Source organism: Pempheris klunzingeri, chromosome 4 (assembly GCF_042242105.1).
Source record: "Pempheris klunzingeri isolate RE-2024b chromosome 4, fPemKlu1.hap1, whole genome shotgun sequence".
Taxonomy (NCBI): Eukaryota; Metazoa; Chordata; class Actinopteri; order Acropomatiformes; family Pempheridae; genus Pempheris; species Pempheris klunzingeri.
Genome location: NC_092015.1, coordinates 3,345,865 through 3,373,500, shown reverse-complemented (window position 1 = coordinate 3,373,500; position 27,636 = coordinate 3,345,865). Strand labels below are relative to the sequence as shown.

The 27,636-nt window shown below is 44.0% G+C and overlaps 3 protein-coding genes and 3 non-coding genes across 9 annotated transcripts in view; 3 read left to right on the top strand and 3 right to left on the bottom strand.

Annotated features, from left to right (window-relative positions):
- Nucleotides 1–1,104, bottom strand: part of LOC139199857 (mitogen-activated protein kinase kinase kinase kinase 5-like) — a 29,857-nt gene extending 28,753 nt beyond the window's left edge. For 2 of the 3 annotated variants that reach the window (XM_070829040.1, XM_070829041.1), the window contains exon 1: nt 800–1,104. In XM_070829040.1, coding sequence (XP_070685141.1) covers nt 800–901 — 102 coding nt within the window. In that variant the 5' untranslated portion in view covers nt 902–1,104. The remainder of the gene's footprint in view (nt 1–799) is intronic. The other variant, XM_070829042.1, reaches the window with a different exon arrangement.
- Nucleotides 1,105–5,115: 4,011 nt separating this feature from the next.
- On the top strand, nt 5,116–9,444 carry eif3k (eukaryotic translation initiation factor 3, subunit K). Of its 2 annotated transcripts, none has more exons than XM_070829028.1 (8): nt 5,116–5,287; nt 6,111–6,209; nt 6,354–6,474; nt 6,990–7,064; nt 8,061–8,127; nt 8,256–8,333; nt 8,809–8,934; nt 9,295–9,444. In XM_070829028.1, exons 1-8 carry the CDS (start codon nt 5,226–5,228, stop codon nt 9,324–9,326), a joined length of 660 nt encoding a protein of 219 aa, XP_070685129.1. In that variant the 5' UTR covers nt 5,116–5,225; the 3' UTR covers nt 9,327–9,444. The 2 variants fall into 2 exon arrangements, with proteins under 2 accessions (XP_070685129.1, XP_070685128.1); XM_070829027.1 differs by having other exon boundaries at nt 6,987–7,064.
- A 2,132-nt stretch (nt 9,445–11,576) lies between these two features.
- On the top strand, nt 11,577–27,009 carry LOC139200136 (calpain-9). The gene is made up of 20 exons (XM_070829370.1): nt 11,577–11,853; nt 14,093–14,162; nt 14,616–14,734; nt 15,057–15,190; nt 16,205–16,376; nt 16,521–16,592; nt 16,669–16,760; nt 17,015–17,089; nt 17,514–17,674; nt 18,829–18,986; nt 19,966–20,174; nt 20,273–20,318; nt 21,370–21,438; nt 21,560–21,620; nt 22,231–22,295; nt 23,156–23,224; nt 23,556–23,634; nt 24,379–24,495; nt 25,742–25,800; nt 26,517–27,009. The coding sequence occupies exons 1-20, from the start codon at nt 11,605–11,607 to the stop codon at nt 26,541–26,543; spliced, it is 2,103 nt and encodes a 700-aa protein (XP_070685471.1). The 5' UTR covers nt 11,577–11,604; the 3' UTR covers nt 26,544–27,009.
- trnak-uuu (transfer RNA lysine (anticodon UUU)) lies at nt 20,879–20,951 on the bottom strand. Its single transcript has one exon. It is a non-coding gene; the product is annotated as a tRNA-Lys (tRNA).
- trnak-uuu (transfer RNA lysine (anticodon UUU)) lies at nt 22,404–22,476 on the top strand. Its single transcript has one exon. It is a non-coding gene; the product is annotated as a tRNA-Lys (tRNA).
- Nucleotides 22,841–22,913, bottom strand: trnak-uuu (transfer RNA lysine (anticodon UUU)). The gene has a single exon. It is a non-coding gene; the product is annotated as a tRNA-Lys (tRNA).
- Nucleotides 27,010–27,636: the final 627 nt, after the last annotated feature.

The following is a 27,636-nucleotide window of genomic DNA, read 5'->3' as shown; positions in this document are numbered from 1 at the left end:
ACTAGAATAGAAAGAGAATCACATAAAAAGGACAGGGAGGAGATGTGAGAGGGCACCAACCCAGTCAGGGTCGATGTCATTTAAAGCCGGATCATCTTACAGAAAGCCTCTGTCCTTCAAATATTCAACTTGTGTTTAGAGTTTGAGGCTAAAATAGTTTTTTACACAACTGAGAACATCTACAAGACACCTAGAAGTAGTTTCATTACCATCCAGAGTTCAGATTGGCTTCAGTCTCTGCTGGAGTAAAACTCTCAGAAAAAAAAAAAGCTATTGATGAAAATACTTTCACTTCTTGTAAAACCACTTCCTCCATCAGGGCCCGAGCCTGCACTGAAGTTGTGATTGCAATCAACCAATGAAACTAAAATCAATCACACCTATATTTCCTTCCAAACTCTTCCAAATGCCCAGGGGGGACAACGCCTTGTAGCAGACGAGCCCAGAGGAAGTGGGTGCTGTGGGTCCCCCCCACTGTGAGGGGACGCAGGCAGATGAGCGGCTTGTAAAGGAGGCAGAAGTAAGACACGCTTGAGTTGAGATGCCAGCAGCCGAGCATCCCCTTCAAACCGACGAGCTCCCTCACTCACACTTTACAGGAAAAAATAAAACAAGTCCTCTCTCACTTAAAACCATCGCTAGAAGCCATTTTACTTATGAGATTTTAAGATTTGTCTCAAGCTCGAATGGCTCTCTGAGATAAAGTGAAACTCTGCTCGGTGACACTCAGCAGCAGCAGCAGCAGCAGCAGCAGAAGAAGAAGAAGAGCGGTAGAGTTTAGAGGCTGAGGCGCTCTGACCTTGTAAACTTCTCCGTAGGTTCCTCCTCCGACTCTCAGCAGGATCTCAAAATCATCCTGTGGGTTCCTGGTGGAGATATCCAGAGCTGCCCTGTAATCCATTCTGATGGTTTATGGTCCTAATATTCCTCCCCGGGCATGTTACACACACACAGGCGCACACACACACACACACACACACACACACACTCTCTCTGTCTTTCTCTCACTCACACACACACACACACACACACTCAGTGGCATCTACATCCACAGGCGACAAAACTGAACGGCTCTCAAAAGAAGTGAGACGCTGAGTCTGTCTTTGTCTCTTTGGCTTGTCGTGTGTCGTTCAGCTGCTGTCTCTCTCTCTCTCACACACACACACACACACACACACACACACCTTCCTGTTTCTGTTTCTCAGCCTGCTATCGATCCTCCCTACCTCTGTCCCTCCCTCCCTCCCTCCCTCCCTCCCTCACTCACACCTTTCTCTGTACTCTCTCAACCATTTTTTTTTTCTCACCTCATTTGCATTAATCCAATTCTGTTTCCTGTTGGGTGTGTGAGAGACAGAGACAGGCAGAGTTTGTCTTTTCTGTGAGTGTGTGACAGATTTTGTATTTTCACTTGTGTGTGTGTGTGTGTGTGTGTTCTTGTGTTTCTGTACTTGTGAAGGTCAATACACAAAAACAGTTCAGAGATCTGTCAAGATGACACAAGGTGCCAGTTATCACTTTTAAAATCCCTTATGGGAGCTATGGTTATGATTGAAAGGCTAAAAGGTCACAACAGCAATGCAAAGATGTCTGTGTGTGTGTGTGTGTGTGTGTGTGTGTGTGTGTGTGTGTGTGTACATGTGATACATGTGTGTGGCTTGTAGCTGATTAATTGCAGTTGTGCTGTTTGGGGTTTTCAGTGTAAGTTTCAGTCTCAGCTTCACACCTACTGAAATGTGTCTGTTTGTGTGTGTGTGTGTGTGTGTGTGTGTGTGTGTGTGTGTGTTGCAGCTCTGCAAGAAGAGTCACTCGTGTTTGGAGCTCCCTCTCAGCTTCCTGTTCAAAAGCATTTCCCCGCAGATAAAAAAGGGGCACCCGTTACATCCTGTTATCGGGTTAAAATCACTTTATCAGCTGTGAATCTGCTCTGAAAGTTCTTTGCTGATTATTTATTATCTTATTTAAATCTCTTTTATGTGCAGGTGTAAGAAGACCCGTGATGGTCACATGCTATCATGGTTACTGCTGTTTGAATAGCGGACAGACATCCTCTTGGAAGACATTCGGAGTGTCGCACTTGCTCGTTCGTGTGAAATGTGACAGAAAGAGCTTCTAAAAAGAGAATGAGAGGGAGGGTCCCTCTGAAGTGGGCGTGAGTGTACACTTGTATGGTCTGAAGCTTAAACACAAGGCACAGCTGGGGCTGATGGGAATGATACACCCACAATGATGGGAAAACTGAAATCTGATGATGGCACAAGAGGAAAAGTCAGAGGATCAGCAAAGTCAGTGCGGCTCCTCCTCTGGGTGCCACGAATGTCTGTATGAACTCTGGTGCCAATTCATCAAGTAGATGCTGAGTTATTTCACAGGCTAAGAGGAAACTTTGACCAGCTGGTGGCACTAAAGGAGAAGTCTGGAGGATTTCTCCTCTGGATACAAAACACGTTAGTAGTTCACGTAGTTATTAAGATAAGTTGGACAGACAGAAAGAAACAAAGTTCTTGTTCAGTGTCTTATGAGTTATTATTTCATTTATTTTACCTTTATTTAACCAGGAAGTCCCATTGAGATCAGAAATCTCTTTTACAAGGGAGACCTGGCCAAGGTAGCAGCCATACAAGATCAAAAGCCAGATACATTAAAAGAAAATAAACAATAAAGCAGATTGACACCTATTTAAGGATATGAAATGTGTCATGAAATTCTGACACACACACACACACACACACACACACACACACACACACACACACACACACACACACACACACACACACACACACACACACACTTCCTGTATTTTTTTCCCTTTTCTTGGTTGTTACAGTTTTGCAGAAAGTTGCTGATCATTAAAGCCTCATCTCCTCTTGTTTCAGACCTCAGACTGATCTCAGAAGGGTTAAAAGGACAATAAAGCAGCTGAATATTTGTTAGTAATTAAAGGCTTGAATAAAAGAAGTAACATTATATTATAATTATATATATATATTATATTATGGTACCGTCTTCATCCTTTGACATTTATCCCCCTTTGTCTCTCTGCAGCCGTCTGAAAGCTCCCTGCCCACGGTCTCATTTCTGCCATGAGGCTCACACACATCACCCACATGTGACAGATGTGCAACACGGGCAAGTTAACCACAAATAACTGCCTCGACCTCAGACTCAGCCATGGGAGCAGGACCAATGAGGCTATAAATAAAAACCGTCCTCAAAAAAAACAACTCGGCGGCTGAAGTGTGAAGCTGTTTGCTCAGGAAGCAGTGAATGACTTCATTTACACACACACTAATACTCCACTAGTACTATTGCCACGTATTCACTGCTCATTTGTTTTCTTACTACTGTATGACATCCTGTGTAAATCACACATGTATATATATATATACATGTTTTTATATTCCTATGTATTTTCATATTTGTTATTTCCTTTATTTCTGCACTTTTTCTGGCTCCTCTGTTGCTGTAACAGGTTAATTTCCCCGGTGTGGGATAAATAAAGTCTCTCTTGTCTTACACAGCATGCTACATGCTACATGCTGCTGATATTATTCAGATTTTAAGAGCGTTCTTTGGACATGTATGCAGCGCATTCATAGGTTCTCTTCTTGCAGGTCTCAGATAGAGATGCAGCCCAAAAGAAAAGCCAGCATTTGTGATCATGAGGAGAAGAACACCTACTTTTAAACATCCGGAAAGACTTGGACATCACCATCGGTTATGTTCCTCCAAGCGGTGCATTCAACGCCACCAAATTCAGCCTGCTTGTCCATTCTGGGCTACTGTAGAAACATGGCGATGCTCCCTGTGTAGACATGAACGGCTCATTAACACAAACACAACACAACCTGTACTCTGGCTCCTGCCTAATGCATGCTGGGATAGCTCCCATATCATGTTATAAAAACATCTTTATGCTATGTCACACATGTTATGTCATATCATATCATTAGGGATGCAATTATTTTCAATATTATTTCATTATTACCCCTCTCACATATGATTTTCCCATTTTTTCCATTAGTAAACTTTTAAAAACTAATTGTTGAATAGTTGGATATTAAGTTATGCTCCATATTTCCTCTATCTGCAGTAACACGTGCCTGGTTACAATACTTGAGACTTTCACTTGTGGAATAATTCACATCCTCAAAACGCAAAACAACTGCCACTAACTGGAAAACACAGAAGCATTTCTCCCTCAGGAGTTACTGAAGGCCAAAACCAGCTGAAAGAGAGCGAATACTGGATGTTGCTCTGTAATTATGGGATGTATAAATAGGCAGCTGTTTGCTAAAAACAAATTAATTTACTAATTTTATTACAGAAGTTTTATCTACATATTCTAGGCTGTTCCTCCGTCTTTTAATTGCATTTCAAGATTTGTATGTTATGTAACATCTGGCATAAAGTATGAAGTGACTTAAACATTACTGGATTTAAACAATAACTGTTTTAGTAAGTAAGTAGATAAAAAACATGATGTAAAATAAACTTTATAACGTGAAAAGCAGCAGCACGATATTACAAGTGATAATAGTGAGTTTAAAAGTGTGTATTTCACGTTTATCTTATTGTGTCTTATTTATTTAATTAGTGAGTTAGTTAGTTAGTTAGTTAATTAGCTGATGTTTTAATATTAACTCAGTGGTTTAATGCTGAACTCAGTCCTGGTGGTGTTTAAGTTAAAATACTTTTCCTTATTGTTATTTATACAAATATGTCATAATTCAGAGTTTATATATTTGTCCATATTTGCTGGTTTGTCTGCTTGTTGACTTTGTTTTAATTAGCACAGATGTTATAGACAGAAACTGGTTGAAACAACAGAGAGAAATAACTGAAGTGGAGGAGGAGAAGAACACTGAACATCATTAATGCTAAATTAGAGAAAATAGATTATCCGACTCTTTAAAACCAACAAAACGGAACATAGACAGACTCCAGCAGGAGGTGACTGAAGTAAAGCAAACAGACAGAACAGACAAACAAACAGACAAACAGGAGGAGAGCGGTGCTAGCATCACGTTAGTAGCATTAGCATTAGCATTACCGGTCCGTCAGTGGTGCAGGTCCGTGTACTCTCTTCCGGTCCAGCGGTGCGTCGCTCTTTCCGTTCCGACCGTTTTCTCCCTCCGCCCCGGTGCCTTTTCTACTCCGCGGCCCACGTGTGGATTTAAGTTGGTTTTCACCTTAAAGTTTGCCGTAAACGTTTGGACCAAATGTCGTCGTCTTTCGAGCAAATGAGGGCGAACGTGGGTAAACTCCTGCGGGGGATCGATAGGTACGGACGGCTCGCTCAACGGATTGATAAGCCGGCGGACAAGCTAGCTAAACGATAGCTTAGCCTGTTTGCTAATGCTTTTAGCTAACGTTTGCTGCATTAAGTCAGTGGCGGCATCGTTAAACCCATTTAGAGGCTTTATTTCCTCTGGATTTTTCAGTCTAATGCTAGTGTGAACACTGTGCTAATAAAATGATTCAGGAAAAGTCAGCGAACATTAAAACTGGAATAGCTGTCATGTCAGATTTACGTTAGCTAATGCTAGGTGTGCTCCAGTAAACTGCAGATATCTTCTTTAAAACGTCTTTAAAACCTTCTCAGGTCGCTTAAATCTGATTATCTTGCTGCTATGACACTAACAACCGCCCACATTTAAGGCCCATATCTTTTGTCTTCTTATTAAATGAAAATGATCCATTAATTCACATTTAAATGTGTTGGAAGCTGACATTAGCTCCAAAAAGCTAATTCTGGTTATTACAGACAAAAGAAAACGTGTTACTGCTGCTAAGATACTTTTTTTCTCCTCTCATGAAATAGTTTTCATTCAGTGACCAACTCAAATATACTTAGTTTAAGTGTCAGATTCGTTTTCACAGCTGCTTTTCCACAGATGTTGACAGATGTTACCTGGCTCACCTTTCCAATATATTGTATCTACTATCAGTATGTTGCGTGTTTTCATTATCAAGGTTTTACCATTTACACATATTTACAACTAACTATACGTTTTACAAGGTGCTGAGAACTTCCTGTGTAGAATAAGTGTATGAATGACACAGAAACACTGATTCATGGCGGATGATGTCGTCTCTCCTTCCAGGTACAACCCAGAAAACCTTGCAACATTGGAGCGCTACGTAGAGACACAAGCCAAAGAAAACGCCTACGACCTGGAGGCCAACCTGGCGGTGCTGAAGCTGTAAGTTACACCGTCTGACACCAGCCACCGTTCAGATACAGGCAAATAATCAGCCAGCACCTTGGAGTCCGAACTGGAAGAAGAAATGACTTCCCATGACGTGTGAGGTGACGAAGGCTCTGATCATTTAATGTCTGTCTGCAGGTACCAGTTCAACCCGGCTTACTTCCAGACTCAGGTGACGTCCCAGATTCTGCTGAAGGCTCTGACCAACCTGCCACACACCGACTTCACTCTCTGCAAGTGCATGATCGACCAGACTCACGTATCCTTTTGGTGCCGTTTCATCTGACGCCGTCTGAACCTGTCGGAGTTTCCGTGTACTGATGTGCGTGAGCTTTGAGTCTCGCTGACAGTGTGTATCATTCAACGCAGACCGATAAGGTCGGGTTTTAAAGCTGCACGATTCGTCCTGTGAAGTGCTGACAAACGTGTGCGTGCTGTTAACACAACAGGGCGGGTGGTGCCGGGCGGGGTGCAGCTCCTGATACTCTGTGTAATTTTTGAGACCATCTCTCTCATTGTTAGGAGCAAATCAGTGTTTTTAAAAGATATTAGTAGGAACACAGCAAGTAAAAACATGCTGACTTACTGACGTTATTGTGTGGAGACATTTATCCCCACACATGACAGGTTTATGGTGAAATAGTAAATGTTGGACATGTGATGTAACGTGTAGAAGTGCACCACTGTTACCAGCGTCGCTCTGCAGGAGTGTTGGTGTGTGAACAGACTCCAGCTTTGGGTCGGGGGGGCCTTTCCTTGACTACAGTGTCGCAGCAAGAGGAGCGGCCCATCAGACAGATCCTGTACCTCGGGAACCTGCTGGAGACGTGTCACTTCCAGAGCTTCTGGGTACGACACACACACACACACACACACGCACACACGCACACACGCACACACGCACACACGCACACACGCACACACGCACACACGCACACACGCACACACGCACACACGCACACACGCACACGCACGCACACGCACGCACACACACGCACACACACGCACACACACACACACACACACACACACACACACACACACACACACACACACACACACACACACACACACACAGAAAAGCAACAGATCCATCAGTCTACACTGCCCGAGTCCAGAGGAGGGCCAGACGTATTGCAACCGATCCCACCCATCCGGGCAACAAACTGTTTGCACCACTTCCATCAGGAAAGCGGTACAGGTCCATTAAAACCAGCACCTCTACCACACACACATTCACACCTCCTCGAACACACACACACAAACATACATCCTTGCTGACAATCAAACAGGACTTGCACCAAGTTGCACTTTACTATCATCACCCATCACTTTTTTACCCCTGAACATATATTCCTCTGTACATACATGTTGTTTGTCTGTAAATATTTTATTTTTTTATTTATTCTGCCTTATTTATGTGTGTGCCTTGTTGAGAGTCTGCAAAATTTCGTTATGCCTGCATAATGACAATAAAGAAACTTGACTTGACTTGGTCTGCAGACATACAACAGAGGTGAAGAAGCTGGAACGCTTGATCGTGTTGCGATGAGACAGTTGGACGACAGGCACAGCAGCATGTTTATACATTTACATAATCGGCTTTTACTTCTCTGTGTACGTTTCAGCATTTGAAGGGCGTTTACACGACTCTTTCTACACCAAAGCAAACTGGATATAATGCAGATGTCTTAGATGAGAAATGAAAGCACCTTGCTGATGTCATTATTGCGACATCCTTGTCTTTCTTGTTCTCTCTTCCCTCCGCGTCTTTTACAAACTTGTGAAAGTTTATCCATCATCTCATCGTCTTTTCACACGTCACCTTCTTTGTCTCCCTGACAGACGAGTCTCGAGGAGAACAGAGAGCTCATCGATGGCATTACTGGTTTTGAGGACTCGGTTCGTAAGTGTGAGTGTCATCTCCTGACTCCAGGAAACAACCGAGCTGAGAAGAGACACATTAGATGAGTTAGACGAGTCTTTGTTTAAACATTATGGAGACTTTAACATCGTCTGTTGTTTCATCTTCCCCTCCAGTCATCTGCCATGTGGTGGGCATCACTTACCAGACCATCGAGCACCGGCTACTGGCTGAGATGCTGGGAGACCCTCTGGGTAAGGACTCGCTAAATAAGGCGCCGCAAGTTCAGCCCATTATTTAGAGTCAAGTCAAGTGTGAAACACTACAGCTCAACAGGGAGAGAAACTCCATTCCTAGATAACAGGTTCTCCTCACCCCCACCCCACCCACACACACACACACACACACACACACACACACACACACACACACACACACACACACACACACACACACACACACACACACACACACACACACACACACACACACACTCGTACAGTCTATTTTTACATTATTGTCTATTTTTACTCGACTAAAAGATCGGCACAAGAATTCTGATGTCCTTGTACATCTGAGCAAAGCCTTAAAACAAATCACCCGGTTTAACTTTAAAGCTCCACCAATCAGTATTTCTGTTATTTGGATCAGATCAATGAAGGAATGAATGAATGAATCACTTTAGTGACATACCTGACTGAACCGTGTCCCTCTGTTCTGTTTGTCCAGACACGCAGGTCAAGGTGTGGATGAATAAATACGCCTGGACGGAGAACGAGGAGGGACAAATCTTTATCTTCAACCAGGAGGAGAGCGTCAAGCCCAAGAACATCGTGGAGAAGATCGACTTTGAGAGTGAGTGCTGCTTTTTATTTCGGCGTAATTGTAGCTGTAGCATGTTGAACACAGTTCACAGTGAAAACGATCTGACAGTCATGTTTACATCATAGCTGCAGCATTACATACCTCACTATGACACACAGGTGGTCCAGGTGTTATATACATACTTGTACTGGATGTCTTTAGAAGCACTTTTACTAATTTTCTAATGTGAACGAGGCAGTCGGTGTCATCCTGAAGGAGAGGACGTGTCTCTGAGTTCATTATTTGTTAATGAGTGACTGGAAGTGATGTTAAAGCTTCATAATCTTCCTCTCGTTTCCTTCTTTTTCCTTCTTTCTGTCTACACATCTCCCCCTGTTTTTCTTTTCTCAGGTGTTTCCAGCATCATGGCTACATCCCAGTGATTCTCTCACACACACACACACACACACACACACACACACAGATCAGTCGTGACAGATGCAACCAGGTCATTCGTTTTTCATAAACGCTCTTTTCTCAATAAAGGTAATTTATCATTTACAGCCTGTGTTTGGCTCTTCGTGCTGCTCTCTGAGGATTCATGAACTAAACATCATGTCTGTTGCCTCCTTTCAGTAGAATCACTTCTTCCCAGAAATGATTTGGCTTCCTTGTTTAATCTGCTGCTATCAGGGTGTTGGCTGTGTTACACGGTCATTAAGCAAAATAAAAGCTGGAGATGAATCAGACTTAACGCTGCAGCTTAGTCATCATGTCGTGGTTATTCTGTGTTTTCCTGCATGCCGAGTGTGTAACGGTCTCGTGGATGAAGCGCCGGGTGGAAGATCACTGGTTGTCTGCCAGGAACATGTTGATTGAGTGACAGTTTGGACTGAACGGTCCAGTTTCTCCTCAGAGGCTGACAGGAAGCTCCTCATATCTCTGAGAGTGTCAACAAAACTAAACATTAAAGCTTCACAATAATGATTCCAAACTGGCAAAATATCACATTACATGACCTGTTACATTTAGTTTATTTCTGCTGTGTTTGACTGTGGAATCACAAGAATCATGATTAAGCTGCGCCTGCTCTTTCTTTTAGGGAGAAAATACAACTACACACAATAAACAGTGAAAATTAATTGTACTTTCCAGAGCTGTCAGGAATAGTTTGTCATTTTGAGAGCACCGTACGGCAAAACGGAGCAGTTTCTACCCACAGGTGGTCAATGTGATGAACGTCAGTCTCACAGTATCAGAATCAACCTGCAGGCAGGAACCCTGTTTATGATGAGGTCATTTTTCAAGTTTAGAAACATCATGTTTAAATATATTGGTGTCGAATGCCAATCTAAACTTGCCGCGTGTTATTCTCACATTATTACACACTGTGAACGTCCATATCCTGTCATATCCACACACAGTCATCCCGTTTCTATTCCAGCGTCTTTGCACTTGTTTACTTCACATTTTTCTTTCATAGTTGCTTTTTACACCCACTCTGTGAGAGTTAAACTCTCTAAACTTAATATATCTGATTCTTCTTCTTCTTCTGTCTGTTAAATGTGAAGCCACAGCCAACAATCAGTTAGTTTAGCTGAGCGTAAAGACTGGAAACAAGGGGAAACAGCTCGCCTGGCCGTCAGTCCACAAATTAACACTTTTTTAAGCAGCGTAAAAAAAAAAACAACCTTAACTTTCAGGTATCTGAGTCTTGAACAGATTTTTGGTGTCAAGATCTTTTATTTGTCCTTTTACAGCTCAGGTTTGCACACAGAACATACACTACTCACAAAAAGTTTGTGAGTGCTACAGTGATATTATATCATGAAAGTAGGACATTTAAGTAGAAGCATGCACTGGTAGTTTTATTAATCTTAACCAATTTATTTAAAGAAAATCTACCATCAGTGGTAGGTAAACCACAACAAAACATGTTCAGTGTCTCAATAAATTGGGACGTGGCCAAAGGACGTCCACTCCTCTCCTTTCTGTGACTCTTCCAGTCTCTGTATCACTGTTCCAACCTCCTGATGACACTCTGTGACCCTCTAAGCTCAGTGAACACCTCCGTCTGAGGACTTCCTGTTTGAAGCCTCCAGTGTTGAGGTGCTGCTGATCAACTGTTAGGTGTCGTCTTGGTCTCATGATGTCAGAATGTGAACAGCAGGATGAGGAGGACTGTTTAAATACCAATTCTACCTGAAGCAGGAAATGTATTGGTGGATTCATGGATCAAACCTGTTGTGAATGTTGCTGTTAAGCTTCTTGTTAGAGAACAGCAGCTGGTGCAGAAAGTACTGAGACACTGAACAGTTGGACATGTGCATTCAAAGGTTTAGAGAAGGTCACATTAAGTTCACCTGGAAAGGTTAGAATGCATTTTAGGTTCATCCTGAAACTTCACCTGAAAGCTGAACATCCCTAACTTTTAGTGAGGAGTGTATGTACAGGTGACTGAACGCAGCACACAGTAAGAATCAGTAATGAATAATGTGTGTGATTGTAAATGTCTTTATTATCTGAGCCCCTGGTGTCCATGGAGCAGAGCTCGTGAGGTCACGTGAGTTCCTGACAGGCTGCCTCACCTTCCGCCCAGGTGAGCGTGTGCGCCTCTCCCAGGGGGCGTGGCCTGTGGTTCCTAGGCGCTACCTGTCCAGGTGAGAGTCCCACAGATAGACAGACAGTGGGGGTGTCAGCAGGACACACGGCGCGCCTGACATGAAGAAGTCTCTGAGTTTGTCCTCCGAGGGTTCCCTCCCCCCGCTGGAGGACGACGTGGACTCGGTCTGCTCCGACGAGCTGCTCGGCTCTCAGTCCCGCCGCTGGCTGGCGGACCTCCTGACCGGGGACGGGGCTCCGGAGAGCGGGGAGCTGAGCGCGGCCGGCCAGGACGGGCTGTTCGTGGACTACCTCTTCCCCCTGGGGGAGCTGGAGATGCAGTCCGGGATCAAGTGGAAACGACCAAAGGTAGAAAAAAGATGGGAACTGAAACCTTAAACAGCTCCTCTGCTGTTCTGGGTTCAGCAGCACCACAGAGTCAAAGATTATCACCATGTTTTCTGCTTATTATGCAAATAAGCACAAGAACTGAGACACATGTTGGTGCACCAGAGTGTGAACAGTGTTTAGACCAGACTCACTGTGTCACTGCTGCAGTTTGACCCACAGAACTCCAACACTTTCATTTGTATGCTTCTTTGCACTCTTTACTCTTTACACTACCTTTATGGGACAACTGGTGTCTTTACATGTTACAATTGTTCCTATAACCTTTTAAATAAGCTGCATGGTTAGAGATTAAAGTCCCCTGTATGATTATTACAGTCATTAACAGTAGTAATATAATGATACGTGATAATAAACTTTCTCTTTCAGTACTTAAAGTGCATCTTTCCGGTAATAATTTACTAGTTTTTCTTTTCTTGAAGACTCGTAACAGTTTAGAGTATTAGTACACAGTGGGAGTTTAATTGATGCTGATACATGATAATAAAGTTTATCACATGTTTTGCATGTGAATCTTTTATGAGCTGCCGTCTGATAACATAGAAACACACAGAAAGTTACACAAAATGAGCTCACTGAAAATAATTATACTCCCCAGTAGAAAAGAAGATGAAGTAGGACGTGAGAATTAAAGTATGTTAGTGAGATTGAGAACTTTATTCCTGTAACTAACCCTGAGATTTATTTCTGATGTTCATCACCAAGAGGAGAAGCAAAATACCATCAAGTGTACAACATAAAGAAATAGATTAAGTACAAATACTATAAAGCCCTAAAGCAAACCACTTCAGCATGTCAGGTTTTAAAAGTTACAGTAAGGAACAAACTCTGGGGCTGAAAACATCCTCATATGAAGCACTAATGCTCTCATTACTGAGTCACATTTACAGAATAACAGTCATGTAATAACGTTATAATATAAATGTGTAGGATTACTCAGCACTCCGTCTTCATCCATGTAATGTACCGTTAACACTGTGGAGACAGAAATACACACACTTGTAAAGTTAAATACTTTATCTGGTTGTACGTCACGCTGCTGATACTGAAAACTGGCAGGACAGACTCATAAAATCTAATGTACTGTCAGTGAGTCAGGCCGAGCATTTCTAATAATTGTAGTTGTTGTTTTACACCTGTTTTACTTTGGCCCGTTATTCTTGTGAAAGACGAACAGGTGCAGACAGTCGACACAGATGAGGGCCTGCAGGGAGACGAGAGGGAACGTCGGCCCGTCACTGTTTTCCGTGAACATACGGTAGCTGATCCTGTCCTCTCTGCTCGTCTCTAACGAGGCAGGACTCGCTCAGGATGAGATCAGACCTGTTGGTGTGTTTACACAGGACTGCTGAAGAGTAAACATGTGACGTATCAAACCAAGGCACCTCCACACGAGGGGAGGAGACTCCTCCCTGCAGAAGCAAAGTCCTTATACGGGGTTAACTAACTAACCGACCAACTAATTAACCAGCAGGGTTTAAGGTGGTGCAGTGACAGTTCAGCTGAACTTTAAATCCACGGTTGTTTTCAGAGCTGGTGCAGGCAGAAGCAGTCGTGTATGAAGTGAAATGAGAAGGAAACTGTGTTTGCTGTGTAACTTAAAGGTCTGTGGGTGGAAAAAACAACGGGATAGTTACAGTGTGATGCAAACTAACAGTGTGAATCCAGACCTGTTTGTCACAAAGGCTGCATTTAATACAGAGCTGTCAGAACTATGAGAATAAAGATGCACACAAGACAAGACACATTTCAGCACCAATCCCTCCATCCATCCCTTCATCCATCCATCCAACCCTCCATCCCTCCATCCATCCATCCCTCCATCCCTCCTCAGTTTAAGGAGCTGTAGGATCGTACTGAAAACTGTTTTTACTAACTAAGATTCTCATGAATTTAGGAGCTTTAGGAGTCTAAAAACGATAATTGAGATGTGGGTGGTGTAAACGCTCCCGTGTGCTTCTGGGTAAAGCTGCTGTTGGACCGATCAGATATTTTGCCACATTGCTCTGACAGCCAACCTTATAATGTAATAAGCTGCCGCTCCCTTTGGCACAGAGCTGTCTGCTATCGCACGCTAAATCCTGTTGTGTTTGTCATCATCTGACCCTTTCCCTCCCCTGCCCCCATCTCATCTCATCTTCCTCCTCTTCCTCCTCCTCCTTTTGCTCGTACAATCATCACACCCTCCTTCTGTTTCCAGGAGCTCTGTCCGTCACCTCAGTTCATTGTGAATGGAGCGACGCGCCTGGACGTCCGCCAAGGAAAACTCAGTAAGAAAACAGCCACTGTTGTGTTAAACAGTACAAACCACAGGGGACACTTTCACTTTTATATTTATATTTATATATATATACTTATCCCATAACATAAGTGTATATACAACCTGATAACAGACTGAATCTGCTCTTAATCTGCAGCCCACAAAGGTTTTAAGAACCTTCAGACCCAGTTGAACCTGCTCTTCCACAAACCCTGATAACAGGAGCAAACAGTGACATTCATGCTCCCGTTGTTTACATCCTGTAAGAGCCCATGCCAGGCGAAGCATCCACCTGTGATTTATCAGGTGGTGGTTTGCACCTGAGGACAAATACCAGTTGTGTTAATGTTGGGCAAAGTGCGGCTGCGCATGGAGGAGGAGGAGAACAGGGCTCATCATCGGCTGGTGTCACTCTGTGTGAAGATGTAAACCTGACCTGCTTCTCACGCCTGCTTTTCTTTAGACGACTGCTGGTTACTGTCCGCTATCGCGTCTCTCTCGGTGCATCGCTCCCTCCTCAAGAAGGTCGTGCCTCTAGAACAGAGCTTCCAGGACGGATACAACGGCTGCTTCGCCTTCCGGGTAGATACCTGAGCGCTGGTGTCTGTGCATCATGACATCATGACACGCAAATGTCAACGCTGAATGTTCAGTCAGGTGTTTGACTCCAGTTTTAGTGTGAATAGCCCGAGGAATCATTTTCTTTAATTCTAATCCTAAACCAGTGAGAAAAAGAAACTTCCACTTTATCTTCCTGATCTTTTTTTTCCTTTATGCCAATAAATATTTTTTTTTAAATTTATTCTGGAGCATTTATGACACACACAAGTCTTATTATGGCCTTTGCAAAGCTGGTCAGGTGTCGTGACAGAGAGCACCCCTCCGTCTGTCCCTGTGTCTGTAGTTCTGGCAGTACGGTCAGTGGGAGGAGGTGAGGATCGACGACTTGTTGCCGACTGAGGACAACAATCTGATCTACCTGAGCTCCCCGGACAGGCACGAGTTCTGGAGCTCCCTGCTGGAGAAGGCCTACGCCAAGTGAGTCCCAGTCAGTCGGTGTGTGTGTGTGTGTGTGTGTGTGTGTGTGTGTGTGTGTGTGTGTGTGTGTGTGTGTGTGTGTGTGTGTGTGTGTGTGTGTGTGTGTGTGTGTGTGTGTGTGTGTGTGTGTAACAGAAGTCATTATCTCATTTGTATGCTACGCTGAAACAAGATGAACCTTCACTGAGTTGGAATACGAGGGCAATAACCATCCATGAATTATGACATGCGGCCCAAAACATTCACTTCTACACAGGAAGTATCAAAGTGTGATGGGCTGAGTGCCGAGCATTTATTCCCAGAGGGAGATCAATCATTTTGACTGACGAGCCAAAGACGTTTCTCTGCCGACGCCCTCAGATTAAACTTTGGGAGTGTGCTGACCACTGCACAGGTTTAGTCCTTTCACATTCACTAAACTAAACTAACTAAACCACAAATAACAAACAAGGAAACACACGGACACAGTTCACATGTGTTATAATCAGCATCTGCATCAGATTTATACTAAGCAGGGTTTCACGTTGCATTGCTGTATTATATTGAAGCATAAAGACAACTACTAATAGAACGATATATTGATACACAGTCAGATATTGTACTGCATTACTGCTCTATATTACTAGTAGTGGAAAACAGGAGGCAGAGATTTAAAGCCGTCTTTTGCACATCTCGCTGTGGATCTGCCTCTGTGGTTGAAAATGCCTTCGGACGTGGATTTTAATCACTTTTGTCAACCAGTCTCTGTTTCTCTGACTGCAGACGTTAAGGCAGATAACTCGCCTGCCTGTCAGCATTTCTTCTTAATCACTCATCCTTTCATCTCCTCACACTCTTCTTCTCTTATCGGGGACGTTATGTCGCCACCAGACAGAATTCAGACGCACTGGAACAGATTTACTAACGTGTGTCTGTCTTCGTCCGTCCATCTAATGAACTGCTGTGATTTCTCAGGGAAGCGATGGTTTGTCTGCTCACTAAGAGACTGTGACGATGCTTTTGTCTTCCTCGCAGGCTGAAAGGCGGCTACAGAGCGCTGGACATGGGCTTCCCTCACGAGGCCATGGTTGACATGACGGGCGGGGTGGCGGAGGTTTTAAACATCGCCTCTCTGCCCAGAGACCTGCCGGCCTTCCTCACAAACCTGCTGGCTAAAGGAGCACTCGTCAACTGTGCTAACTGCAAGGCATGCTGGGGAGGGGAGGGGGTGGGAAATGGACGAGTCAGGTCCAGTTTCAACCTGCTGGGAAACACCAGATCTTTAGCTGAATGTTTACCGGTGAGTGTGGTGTTTCTTCCTCATGTGGGTGGATGTTTTTGTTCCCTCCAGGGTCTTTTGGAGCAAAGGAACGAGCTGGGGATCATGTTCAGACATGCCTACTCCCTGACAGCCGTGGAGAGGGTAAGTGTCCCTAAACAAGATGCCTCTGAACGTTCTTAACGCTAAAGCAGTCTGAAACACTCTCCTCGTCTGCCAGGTGAAGACGTCACACGGCACCGTGGATTTGGTGCGAATCCTCAACCCCTGGGGCAACACGGAGTGGGAGGGGCCCTGGAGTGACCTGAAAGGGTCGGTACAGGGGCAATAAAGCTGTAGGATTAACCCAGTGTCTCCCTCTGTAACTGGCTGAAATGATTTGGTTTTGGAAGAGTCTCATGTTTCTCTCCTCCTCAGTGCTTCTCAAAGTTTACGTTCAAAGTTGAATCAGAAAGAATAAATGTTTTATGTCTCTGCAATAGATATTTTACACGATTGTTTTGTTTTCTGAATATAAAAGTGTCCCCTCTCTTCACGTCTGTGTCTGTGTCTCTCTGTCTGTCCAGTCCAGAGTGGAACTCGGTCAGCGCTGAGGAGCAGAAAAGGCTGGACAGGATCAGACGGGAGGACGGGGAGTTCTGGTGAGTTCGCCGTGCCTCCAACGAGAGAGGAACCAACAAGGCAAACATGACTTCTTCTCACTGACGGGACGTGATTCAGAGACAGACAGACTGACTGTGTGACAGACGGCAACACAGCTGCTCACCGCTGACTGAAGTTAGAGAGTGATACAGAGAGTGGTGTGATATGTGCACAGAGTAGAAACGTTAAACTATTCCTACACATGGAGCTCAGACTGGTTTGATCATGTGGTGCAGGTAGACGGGGGGACTGAACTGGAGCAGGTCTCACTGGGGGTGTTTAAAGTGACTCCAGCTAACTTCAGTGACTGAAGATGTTTGTTGAAGTTTTCAAAACACAGATTATTAATCTCAGTGAGCTTCACTGCTGGTTAAAGTAAGAAACAGAAGGCACAGTGAAGTTACTGGTTTCTGTCTCCATCAGGATGTCGGTGTCAGACTTCCGGCACAACTTTGAGGTCATGGAGGTGTGTCACCTGACTGAGACGCTCAGCGAACCAGGCTCCGCCGTCCTGCCGTGGTCCTGCAAAATGCATCATGGGAACTGGGTGCCGTGCATCTCAGCGGGAGGCTCTGCCCAGGGGGGTAAGACACACGATGGTCTGTTTGTACCATAAACTGTCATCATATTTGAGTGAGAAGCCTCTTTAATCTGCTCCCGTTTGCAGTGATGATAAACTGTTGCTGCTGTTAATCCACACTGCACGACGTCTGTTTCACATTAAAAGCCTTCCTCCATGTTCAGGAGGATTAATCCCCTTTTACCTGTGAGGCTTTTGCTGTGAAACAGAAAGTTTAAATATCAGCTGCCTAAAGAAATGAACAGCAAAGTGTGTGTTGTTGTCCTGATGGCGTCATCATGTTTGATCTAAGCTCATCAGTGTCCTGTTTAAAAAGGAGAAAGTGAGGTATAATACATGAGCCATTACAGTTCAGATCATCCTGTTGTACCTCATAACTTTTCCTGTATTGTAGCTTTTCTTTGAAACATGTCTGTCTGCCTGTCACTATTCCTTGTGTTTACATTGCAGACGTGTTCAGTGTCCCGGAGGACTTAGCTGCTCTCATCAGGTTGAGACAAGTTTATTTGCACAGTGTTTAGTAACAGTACCACAGTGAGTCTGTGTGTGTAAGTGAGGTCTGATTTATCTCCTTCATTAGTCCCACAGCAGGGACATTTACATTTAAAAATCGTCCCAGACAAAGTCTCTTATTGATCTAGAATTCAAAGTGATAGAGGCGGACGTTGATGCTTTGATGGCCGATGATTCTCCGAATGAACTCCAAGAGCTTTGTTTTTACTGGAAGTCCAATTAAAGTCTGTCATGTTCTGCTCCAACACAGAAAAGAAGTTTTAAAAGTTCAGATTTCTGTCCTGAGCTCTTAAGAGGTCTCTTCACAACACACTAGAATCAGTTCATAGATATCCAGGCAGACAAGACATTGGTGTCGGAGTAAAGGGCTTTGATGGAATCGACAATATGGAGATTTTCTGGTAAAATGAGTGAAAACAGCAACTTTAAATATCAGATGTGATCGCAGCACAAGTGTTAGTGTGACTGAGAATAAGTGGATACCTGCACACAGATGGTGGGGGGGGCTGTTCGGTCTTGGTAAAATAACAGATGATCCCCTGTATGCATGACATTTCTACTGATACACACACTTTAGTTTAGGGGTGAAGGCTGAAGAACTGGTTGTGTGTGTGTGTGTGTGTGTGTGTGTGTGTGTGTTTCCAGGTCAGTTCTGGCAGAACCCTCAGTTCTACTTCGTCCTGTCGGAGGTGGACAGCGACTCAGTGGACGCTAAGACGACCTGCTCCTTCGTTCTGGCTCTGATGCAGAAACACCAGAGACGCAGGGGCATTAACCTGTCCATAGCTCTGCACATATACCAGGTGCACACACACACACACACACACACACACACACACACACACACACACATACTTCTGTCTTTGTGACATAATGCATTCACCTGTCCTTTACTCTGAGCTTATGCATCACTACTGAACACCTAACCTTAGACTGTATATGAGAAGAGGACGCAGCCATCGTGGCGTCACCCACTGGTTTGATGCCTCAAGTTTCACTTTACAGGCGTCGCCATCTTGTTTTTTTGGAGCCAGAAGTCCCAGAGTAGTCCCGCCCTAAAGCATCGCCAGCTTTACCGTCTATTTTCCTCTAAATGTGACCAAACTTTACTAAACGAACATCCTGCGGTGTTGAAGAAGACTTTAAACTAGTGACTGAGACCATAAACTCATTAGAAACATGTCGACTGAGGTAACAAATCAAGTGAGAAGCTCATTTTTCTCATAGACTTCCATCCAATCTGACTTCTTCTTGAAGCCAGTGGAGTCGCCCCCTGCTGGACGTGAGAAAGAATTCAGGTTTAGGACACATTTGCATTGGCGTCACTTTTCAGACCCAGAAGACCCACACTTCTTTTATCCAGTCTGTGTGCCTCACCCTCACCCTCACCCTCACCCTCACCCTCACCCTCACCCTCACCCTCACCCTCACCCTCACCCTAAACTTCATTCTAACCTGAAGCTTAAGTCTTAACCCACAATCACCTCTTTGGTTTCATGGTTTCATTTCCGTTTGGATTCAAATCATTCAGTATTTCACAAAAAAAAACAAACATCAGAGAAAAGTCCAAAAGCTGAAAACAGGTTTGTGTGTCAGAAGTTTATTTTTAATCTTCTTTCCTCTCCCATTAATCATCTCATGACCCCTCAGATCTTTTTAGGGATCTGACCCCTCATTTGGGAAACACTGGAGCAGCTTCAGTCTAATAATGTTATAGTACATATATGAATACTTCCTCCACCACTGGGAGGATGATAGAAGCCTGTCTGTCTGTCTCTCCAGGCCCATCCCATCAATACATACCTGTCACCTGAAGACCCGAGCGCACGCCGCCCGGTCCTCTGCAGCCCCGCCTACGCCTCGCGCCGGGAGGTCGTTCTCCGCGGCTCCCTTCCACCGGGCCGCTACATCATCATCCCTTCCACCGCCAAGCACAACCAGCAGGGAGCGTTCCTCCTCCGGGTGCTGACGGAGCAGGGCAACGCTGCCACGTGAGTCCTGGAGTCACGGTCTCAGCGTCACTTCCTCTGAGATGATAGAAGCGACTCTGTAGATGATTCTAATATGTTCTTTTTGTTTTGTTTTCCAGTCCAGCTCGGAAACCAACGCCACAAGACATCTCCTCAGTGACAGAGGTCAAAGTTCAATCAGTCACTAAATAGATGAGTTACTCGCCCAGTGAAGCAGACGGAGCAGATAACACCTTAACTGGTGGAGCTCAAAGTCAAATACTGCCTATTTAAGTCTGCAGGCACTGATTCTGTTCTGTGTGCAGCGTGTTCACACCAAACGAGTGCCCACTGATTAAAACAGTGCTAGAACAGGAAGCGGTCCAGTGCCGTGGGTCTACACTACTGACCCACAATGCAATGCAAAGGGGACGTGCTGCAGAGACTCACTGCTGCAGGGATATCTCACTTACTTGTAAATAACAGTTTAGATGAGTTCAGGATTCATTGATATCCCAAAGTGCAGTTTGATGTACGTCTTTAGAGCACATTTATTAGAAGTCCTCTGACTTCATGAGGTAAATGCAAACAGTAAAGTGTGATATTTATATTTAGTGTGATTTTAAGACAGAGAACAACACTGAACTACCTAATGAGCTGCTGAGTCACTGTGACTGTCAGACTGTTTGGCTTTTAGGCTTCAGTTCTTACTGTTGTTCCTCCTCCAATTGTCTTAAAACTCTCATCGCCTGAACAGGGACTTGAACCCTGGACCCTCAGATTAAAAGTCTGATGCTCTACCGACTGAGCTATCCAGGCTCTGTTAATATGTTTATATCACATCATTAACCTGAATCATATTGATCCTCCAACACACGATGGTTTCTTTTATCCAGCCTCTGTTCTCACGTGTGGAAAATCTAGAAACAGGAGGAATTATTTCAGACAACAACCTCGTTAATCAACATGTTAAATTAAATTTATAATGGGTTTGTTGTGTCTGTCTGTCTGTGGGTGTGAGTCCTGACAGACTGGTGAGCTGTAATAAAGGAGGACCCACCTCTGGGACAGGCCCCAGCATGCACCAGGCTTAGATAATAGGCGGAAACATGTTGATGATTTAAACCTGCCAGATGCATTCAAATCAAGTGGCAGTAAAAGTACTACACATAAAAACGCTCAAAGGTTGTTCAGGCTTTTTTTTCTGAATTCAGGCTCTTTTTTTTCCCCCCTCCAGCATTCATTTCCTCACCAGGCTGCTCTTCCTAAATCTATCAGGCAGCTGTTCAAGAAGCACTGCAACAAGGTGAGAAGTAGCTGCACGCCGAGCGAGCTAACTAACTAACATGTGCATCCCTCTCTCTGTTAACTCTTCACAACCTTCACGTCCTGAGGTGTGACTGTTGTCCCTGTTTGTGTGTCACCAGAAGGGGGTTTGCAAACCAGTGCACCTCCACAGCCTGCTGACGGAGGCCATCCAGGGAGGAGGTCAGTGGAGACGTGTTCGCTCTGGTTCCTCTCAGCTCCTCTGGTTTTTCATTTGACTGAATCTGCCTCCTGCAGCCAGTGAAGCCCCGTGTTTGTCCTTGTTGTTTTATCTTTATGCAGCACCTCTCTTGTGTTTTATGACACGAGGTTTAAGGTTTAAAGATTAAAAGAGAATGACTGTTTTTACAGCAGCAGGCCACCGCACTAAACAGTCAGTCAGCCGGTTTGACCTCGATAGTTTCTGCTCTGTTTTGTTCTGAGACGTTTGCTAAGAGGGAGGATCTTATTATTACATCCTCCTGATAAACGTGGTGCTGACAGGTAGCTCGTTGCTTCAGAGGAACACAGGAAATGGGCCTGATGCCACGGCAGGAAGGCGGGGTGACTGCTGCAGATCTAACAGGCACACCGGGGGCATTTTTACCACCAAAGAATGTTTGTCTTCACCATTGTTTGTCCCAGAGATCCACACCCACTCTGCTGAAGCAGCGTGTCTGGGCTTCATTAACACAACCCACCTCTGCCTCAGCGTACGATCGACGTACACAACACCTAAATGTAATGACTGCATGTTGAAATGTCCTCTGATGATCTCACTCGTTGTGCTCAGTGTTGGCCGGCAGCGAGAAGAACTTGGCTCTGGAGCACTGCAAGAGCATGGTGGTCCTCATGGATGTATCCTCCACAAGTCACCCTGCTAGTCCTCTGCTGTCTGTGGCCTTTTACAGAGCAATGATTTATTTGGTGAATTGGTAAACGACACAGTATGGTGGTGTCACCAGAGCCTGGATAGCTCAGTCGGTAGAGCATCAGACTTTTAATCTGAGGGTCCAGGGTTCAAGTCCCTGTTCAGGCGACAGTTTTAAACTTCTAAGGTGCAGCTGAAGGTAAGAAGTCTGCCTCAGTCACATCTTCACACTGGAGGCACTGAGTGGAGGGACCTGAAGTACATCAGACCTCAGTGTCATAGTTCCTCTGTCCCTCTTGTTAGTTCCTGCCTTTATATAGTGTAATAGTGGTGGAGGAAGAGGAGGAGACGAAGCTCTTGGAAAACAAAGAAATGTGTCTTTAATCTCATGAAGATTAAGAAAGTTTAGAACAGATTCCTGAAAGAGTCTCACACCCTCTGCTCACACTTCATCATGTCTTCTGCTCTTCAGCTGCTGATGAAGTTTTTCCGTCTGTCCCCACGTCTGCTTCATCTGTCTTAAAACTTCTGTCGCCTGAACAGGGATTTGAACCCTGGACCCTCAGATTAAAAGTCTGATGCTCTACCGACTGAGCTATCCAGGCTCTGATGGATGTGTTTTACTGTATGATTTTCTAATTACCAATATTTCTGAACCATATTGATCTTCCACAGCGTGATCCCACATGTTCACGTCATCTAGAAACACTGATGTGTAAAAAGCTTCACAGCAACTTTAACATTATAAGAAACATAAAAGAAAACCAACACCGGCTCGGTCGCTGCTTGGGCCTCTCTCTTCAGGTTTGTGTCTGGTTCTCTTCCTTGACCTCAGCGTGTCGTGCAGAGCCAGGGCATCGCTCAGCTAAGCTGGCCGGAGTTTCAGAGCATGTGGGACAAGATCAGGAGGTGGACGGTAAGAGTCTCAGCACACCTCAGCAAGAACAAGAGCACACAGGCAGCTGCCAGAGGAGGACGCTGCCTGTGTGCTCGTGTGCTGGCGGGAGCTGTTACTCCCTTCACGCACTGTTTGCTTCTGTCTTTTAGCTTTGCAGAATTATCAACCACGTTTGTGTCAGAGAGATGAAAACAAGTGAGTCAACATGGTTTAAGATTAGGAAGAATCTTTTTCCCTGCGTGTGTTCAGCAGTAGTTCAAATCCCTTGACATTTACTGAACGCCGTGTGATTAGTAGACTAAGAGTAAAATCATTGCTGCTCAGTGTGTGTGCTGAAATCTGTCCTCAGGATATCTTCCTGGTGTTTGACAAGAACAAGACTCAGCGGCTGGAGTATCAGGAGGTGGCCCCCGCTCTGAAGGCAGCAGGTAGGACTGAAGACGCTCGGCAGCCGAACACAGGAATGAGTTTTTGTCTTGAGGTTTTAAACGTCTGGTGTGACCAGCAGGGGGAGCCAAAGTACCTGCAGTGACCTCCTCCTCTCTGCTGGTTCCCCACAAAGGAGGAAGTCCTGTGTTGTGTTACAGATATTTCCACGTATATCATGAAATCATTAGGTTAAGTATCGTTGTTTTCTGTCTCTGTGTTCAGAAACATGTCTGATGTAGACAGAGAAAGTAATAAACGACCATTCAGTCAAGCTTGAGGTGACTCAACCCTCAGCTCAGATTAGGAATAAAGTACGAAACACTTCAGTTGACATTCTTTTCAATAACCTTACAAATGCTGGATAAAAGAGGCCATTGAGGAGGATCGTTCTTCCATTGTTGGCGCACTTCATTTTGAAATGTTTAGACTGGTATAACAGCGCGTGAACTTTGTCCTCTCGGCCTTTTGATATATATAAAAAAAAAAAATCACACCCATCATTTGGTTCACCTCCAAGAAGTCACTCAGCAGGACTTTTACTGTTCAGCTAAACGGCTACTTTTGCTTCTACTTCAGTAAAAATAAATCTGTGAAACAGAACTTCTCACCCTGTCTGACACTGTGGTGCTCTAACAAATGCCCTCATATAAACCTGCACTTGTAATAAAGTAGATTTCTGCGTGTGCGGCTCACCGACCGTGGCTGTGGGTCTTCTGACTTTCCTCTGGCTCGTCTGTCTGCAGGCATCACGGTGGATGACCTGGTGATGCAGCTGGTTGGACTGAGATACACGGAGCCCGACATGACCATCAGCTACCCCGGCTTCCTGTACCTGCTGATGAAACTGGAGAGCATGATCCGTGAGGGGACGCAGGGACTCTTAAATCTTTCTCATAGCTGCAGCAAAAATAAGTCAGTCCAACAACAGGTGCTGCTGGTGATCAGGTTTACAGGGAGTTAGTGTTTACAGCAGGATGTGACGGGAACACAAAGGAAAGACAAAGAGGATGTGAGGAGGTGCAGAGGAGGAGGAGCAGAGGGGAAGAACAGCAGAGACCATGTTCCATCTCGAGGAAAAAGAGAATATCTAATGATTTTATAGTTGTTAGTCGTCTTATACTTCTGTTAGAGACGATTTAGCTGATTTTAATCTTTTACCTTTTTTAGTAAAAAGGCCTTTGTGCTTTGAGGAAGTTCTACCATTCCTTGTTTTCTTGCATTAAGTAAAAACAGCTGTGAACAAGGTTGAATCAACACCGAGCTACAGGTAAAAGAGAACTAAACATCTGAAGCAAAAACTAGGATGAAACACATCTCAGCTGATAGAAACTAAAAGCTGAGATGTGAAACGACGGCGATGCACACTCGACTTCAGGAAATAAACGAATCTGTGTCGCTGTGATAGAACCGTTTTTTATGAGCCCTCCTGGATATTATTGGATTATAAACCTAAAGATAAGAGATTTCATAAAGCAATACAAAGGGGAAAAGTCAGGGACCAAAACTAGACTGAAATAATCCAGTCTGACCATCTGACATTGAAAGTAGCGTACTGCAAGGACTGCAAGGCCTTTAATTCAGGTTCACAGGTGGAATAACACAATGCAATACAACGCTGGGCTCGTGACAGACCTCGGGGGGAGGTTCTGGCCAGAGGAGCCAAGAACTGGGTTTTCCAACAGCTTTTAAAGGGCAGAGTATCACAATATCACACGTAACCATTGTTTGATTGGACGCTAAGGTCCGTACGTCAGTCTCCAGCAGCCGTCAGTGTGTCTAGCAGGAATATGTTTACAGAACAAGAACTTTCTGTTTCTTACAATCAAGATATTACATCTGCTTCTTAAAACACTAGAGGAGACACCAGTCTGTCGGGTCACACTGACCTGGACATCGTCTGAGAAACATATGAAACACTTAATGATTTAAAGTTCTAATTTAACACCAGAAGAACCTTTTGCTGCAATACCAGAGTTTGTAGTTAACAGTACGTTTACCCATAATGCTCTCTGCCCTCTGGGAACTACAGGCAGGACATTTATTTGTTATCACAGTTCAAACGTTCCCCACTTCATTGTTTTTTTTTTGTTTTAATGTCTTTTGCAGACAAATTCCAGGCGTACGACATGGTGGGGATGGGAACTGTAACCGTGAGCTACCGACAGGTGTGAACACTGACTCCTTCCTCTTTACCTGCCTTTAAACTAAAGACAATTACTTCTCGTATCATAAGTTTCCTTAAATGTTACGTTTGAAGATGCAAAACGAGGAATTATCTAATTAAATACGTGCTGATTTGCATAAACGTTCAGAATAAAAAGTCAGGGTCAAAACTCCTTGTTTCATGGTTTTTAATGTTGTAGAATATTTTATAAAGCAGGCGATGACGTGAACAAACCCTTCTATGTGTATTCTATCTTTCTATGTGTATATATGTGTAGAACTGTGTATGTGACAGATAAAGGTCTTGTGTCTTGACTCTTGAAGACCCTCAGAATATAGTTTTTTGAAGTTTGGTGTGTGTAAGAGCTGCTGAGGTGGAGATTTCTGGCTCAAAGTGTGAGAAAAAACTCATTTTGAGACACTCGCCTTTAAGAAATCTGCACAGAGAGACTAAAGAAGTGCAGTAAGACAAACACCTAGGTGTGTGTTGTGGATGTTTCCTTTAAAGTAGTCTGAACGTTGGCTTGTTTTTGAAGCAAAGTAGCTCAAAATCTCAAATCTGTGCATGAAAAAACTAGAGAATTGAGAAAAAATAGCAAACTAAAGGTAGCAGTTCTTCTGTTTGACACTTTTACGGCTTTAATGTCTGCGTCTTATAGAAATACAGCGTCTTCATATTAAACCAGGTGAATGTTTTCTGCCCTCTGATTGGTTCCAGTGGCTCCACATGACCATGTACAACTGAGCCGACCCGACCCGAGCCGACCCGAGCCGACCCGAGCCGACCCGGTCCACTCAGGCGGATTCATCAGGATTTCCCCTTTTTTTACTGCTCTCATGATTTTCATGCATGTTTTTAATGTCCAGTTTTTACTTTTTCAGCTGTGTGAAAGTAGATTTACTGTATAGAAACACATAAAAGTGCTTTTGTGTGGAGACTTCTTTGTGCTTTTCACTTTTCCTCTTGTGTCCTGACGCCGTGTAGTCAAACAGTGACAGCGGGAAACATCAGAGGTCAAAGTAAGGTGGGCTGTTAAGAGGAGAAGTTTATGAGTCACTGTGTTGGTGACACTCGAGCATATTATATATATATATATATATATGCTGAGTGCAAATAACGAAGCACACTTTTGATTTAATGTTCCACATCCTGTAGGTGTTTCTGTGCCTCTTTCTTAGATATATAACACATTGAGCTTCTCTGTAATCATATCTGCTCTATAAATAAAACTTTCCTAAGCTCTGAGTGAGTCACTGTGTTCTCTGTGTGAACGAATGAGAGAAACCAAACAGCGGTTGTGTTTGATGAGATTTATTCATGCAAATACAAAACAATTACATTATGGAGTATTTATTTTTAAATGGTTTAAAAGAACCAGCTACAACATGTCAGGGAGGGGCAGCGAGGAGTTAACCAGGCCTCTGAGTGCTGTAGATGTTCATGTATCACACTAATGTCTACTTTAATATCTGTGAACTGTCAATACTGGAATCCTAAAGAACAATATCAGGGAGTTTTGGGAGTTTTAGCTCCTTTCTGTAACAACAAAATCAGGTTTGCTTCACATTTTTGCTGCATTTTCTACAATTAAAGGTTTTTAAAATGTATTTTTCTCTCGTGTTGCACTTTTATTTTGATACAGTATGAAAATAAGTGAAAAACGTGCTCATGTTGCTCAGCATAAACTGTGTTCATGTCAAACATGCCAAAGTTAGACAGATCTTCGATAATATTACTTAACTAACTAATATTCATGCAATTCGCTCAGTTTTCATTGTCAATTTAAGTTTGAAGTGAAACCAAAGGCTGCCAGAAGCAGCAGGTAGAATAAATCAGT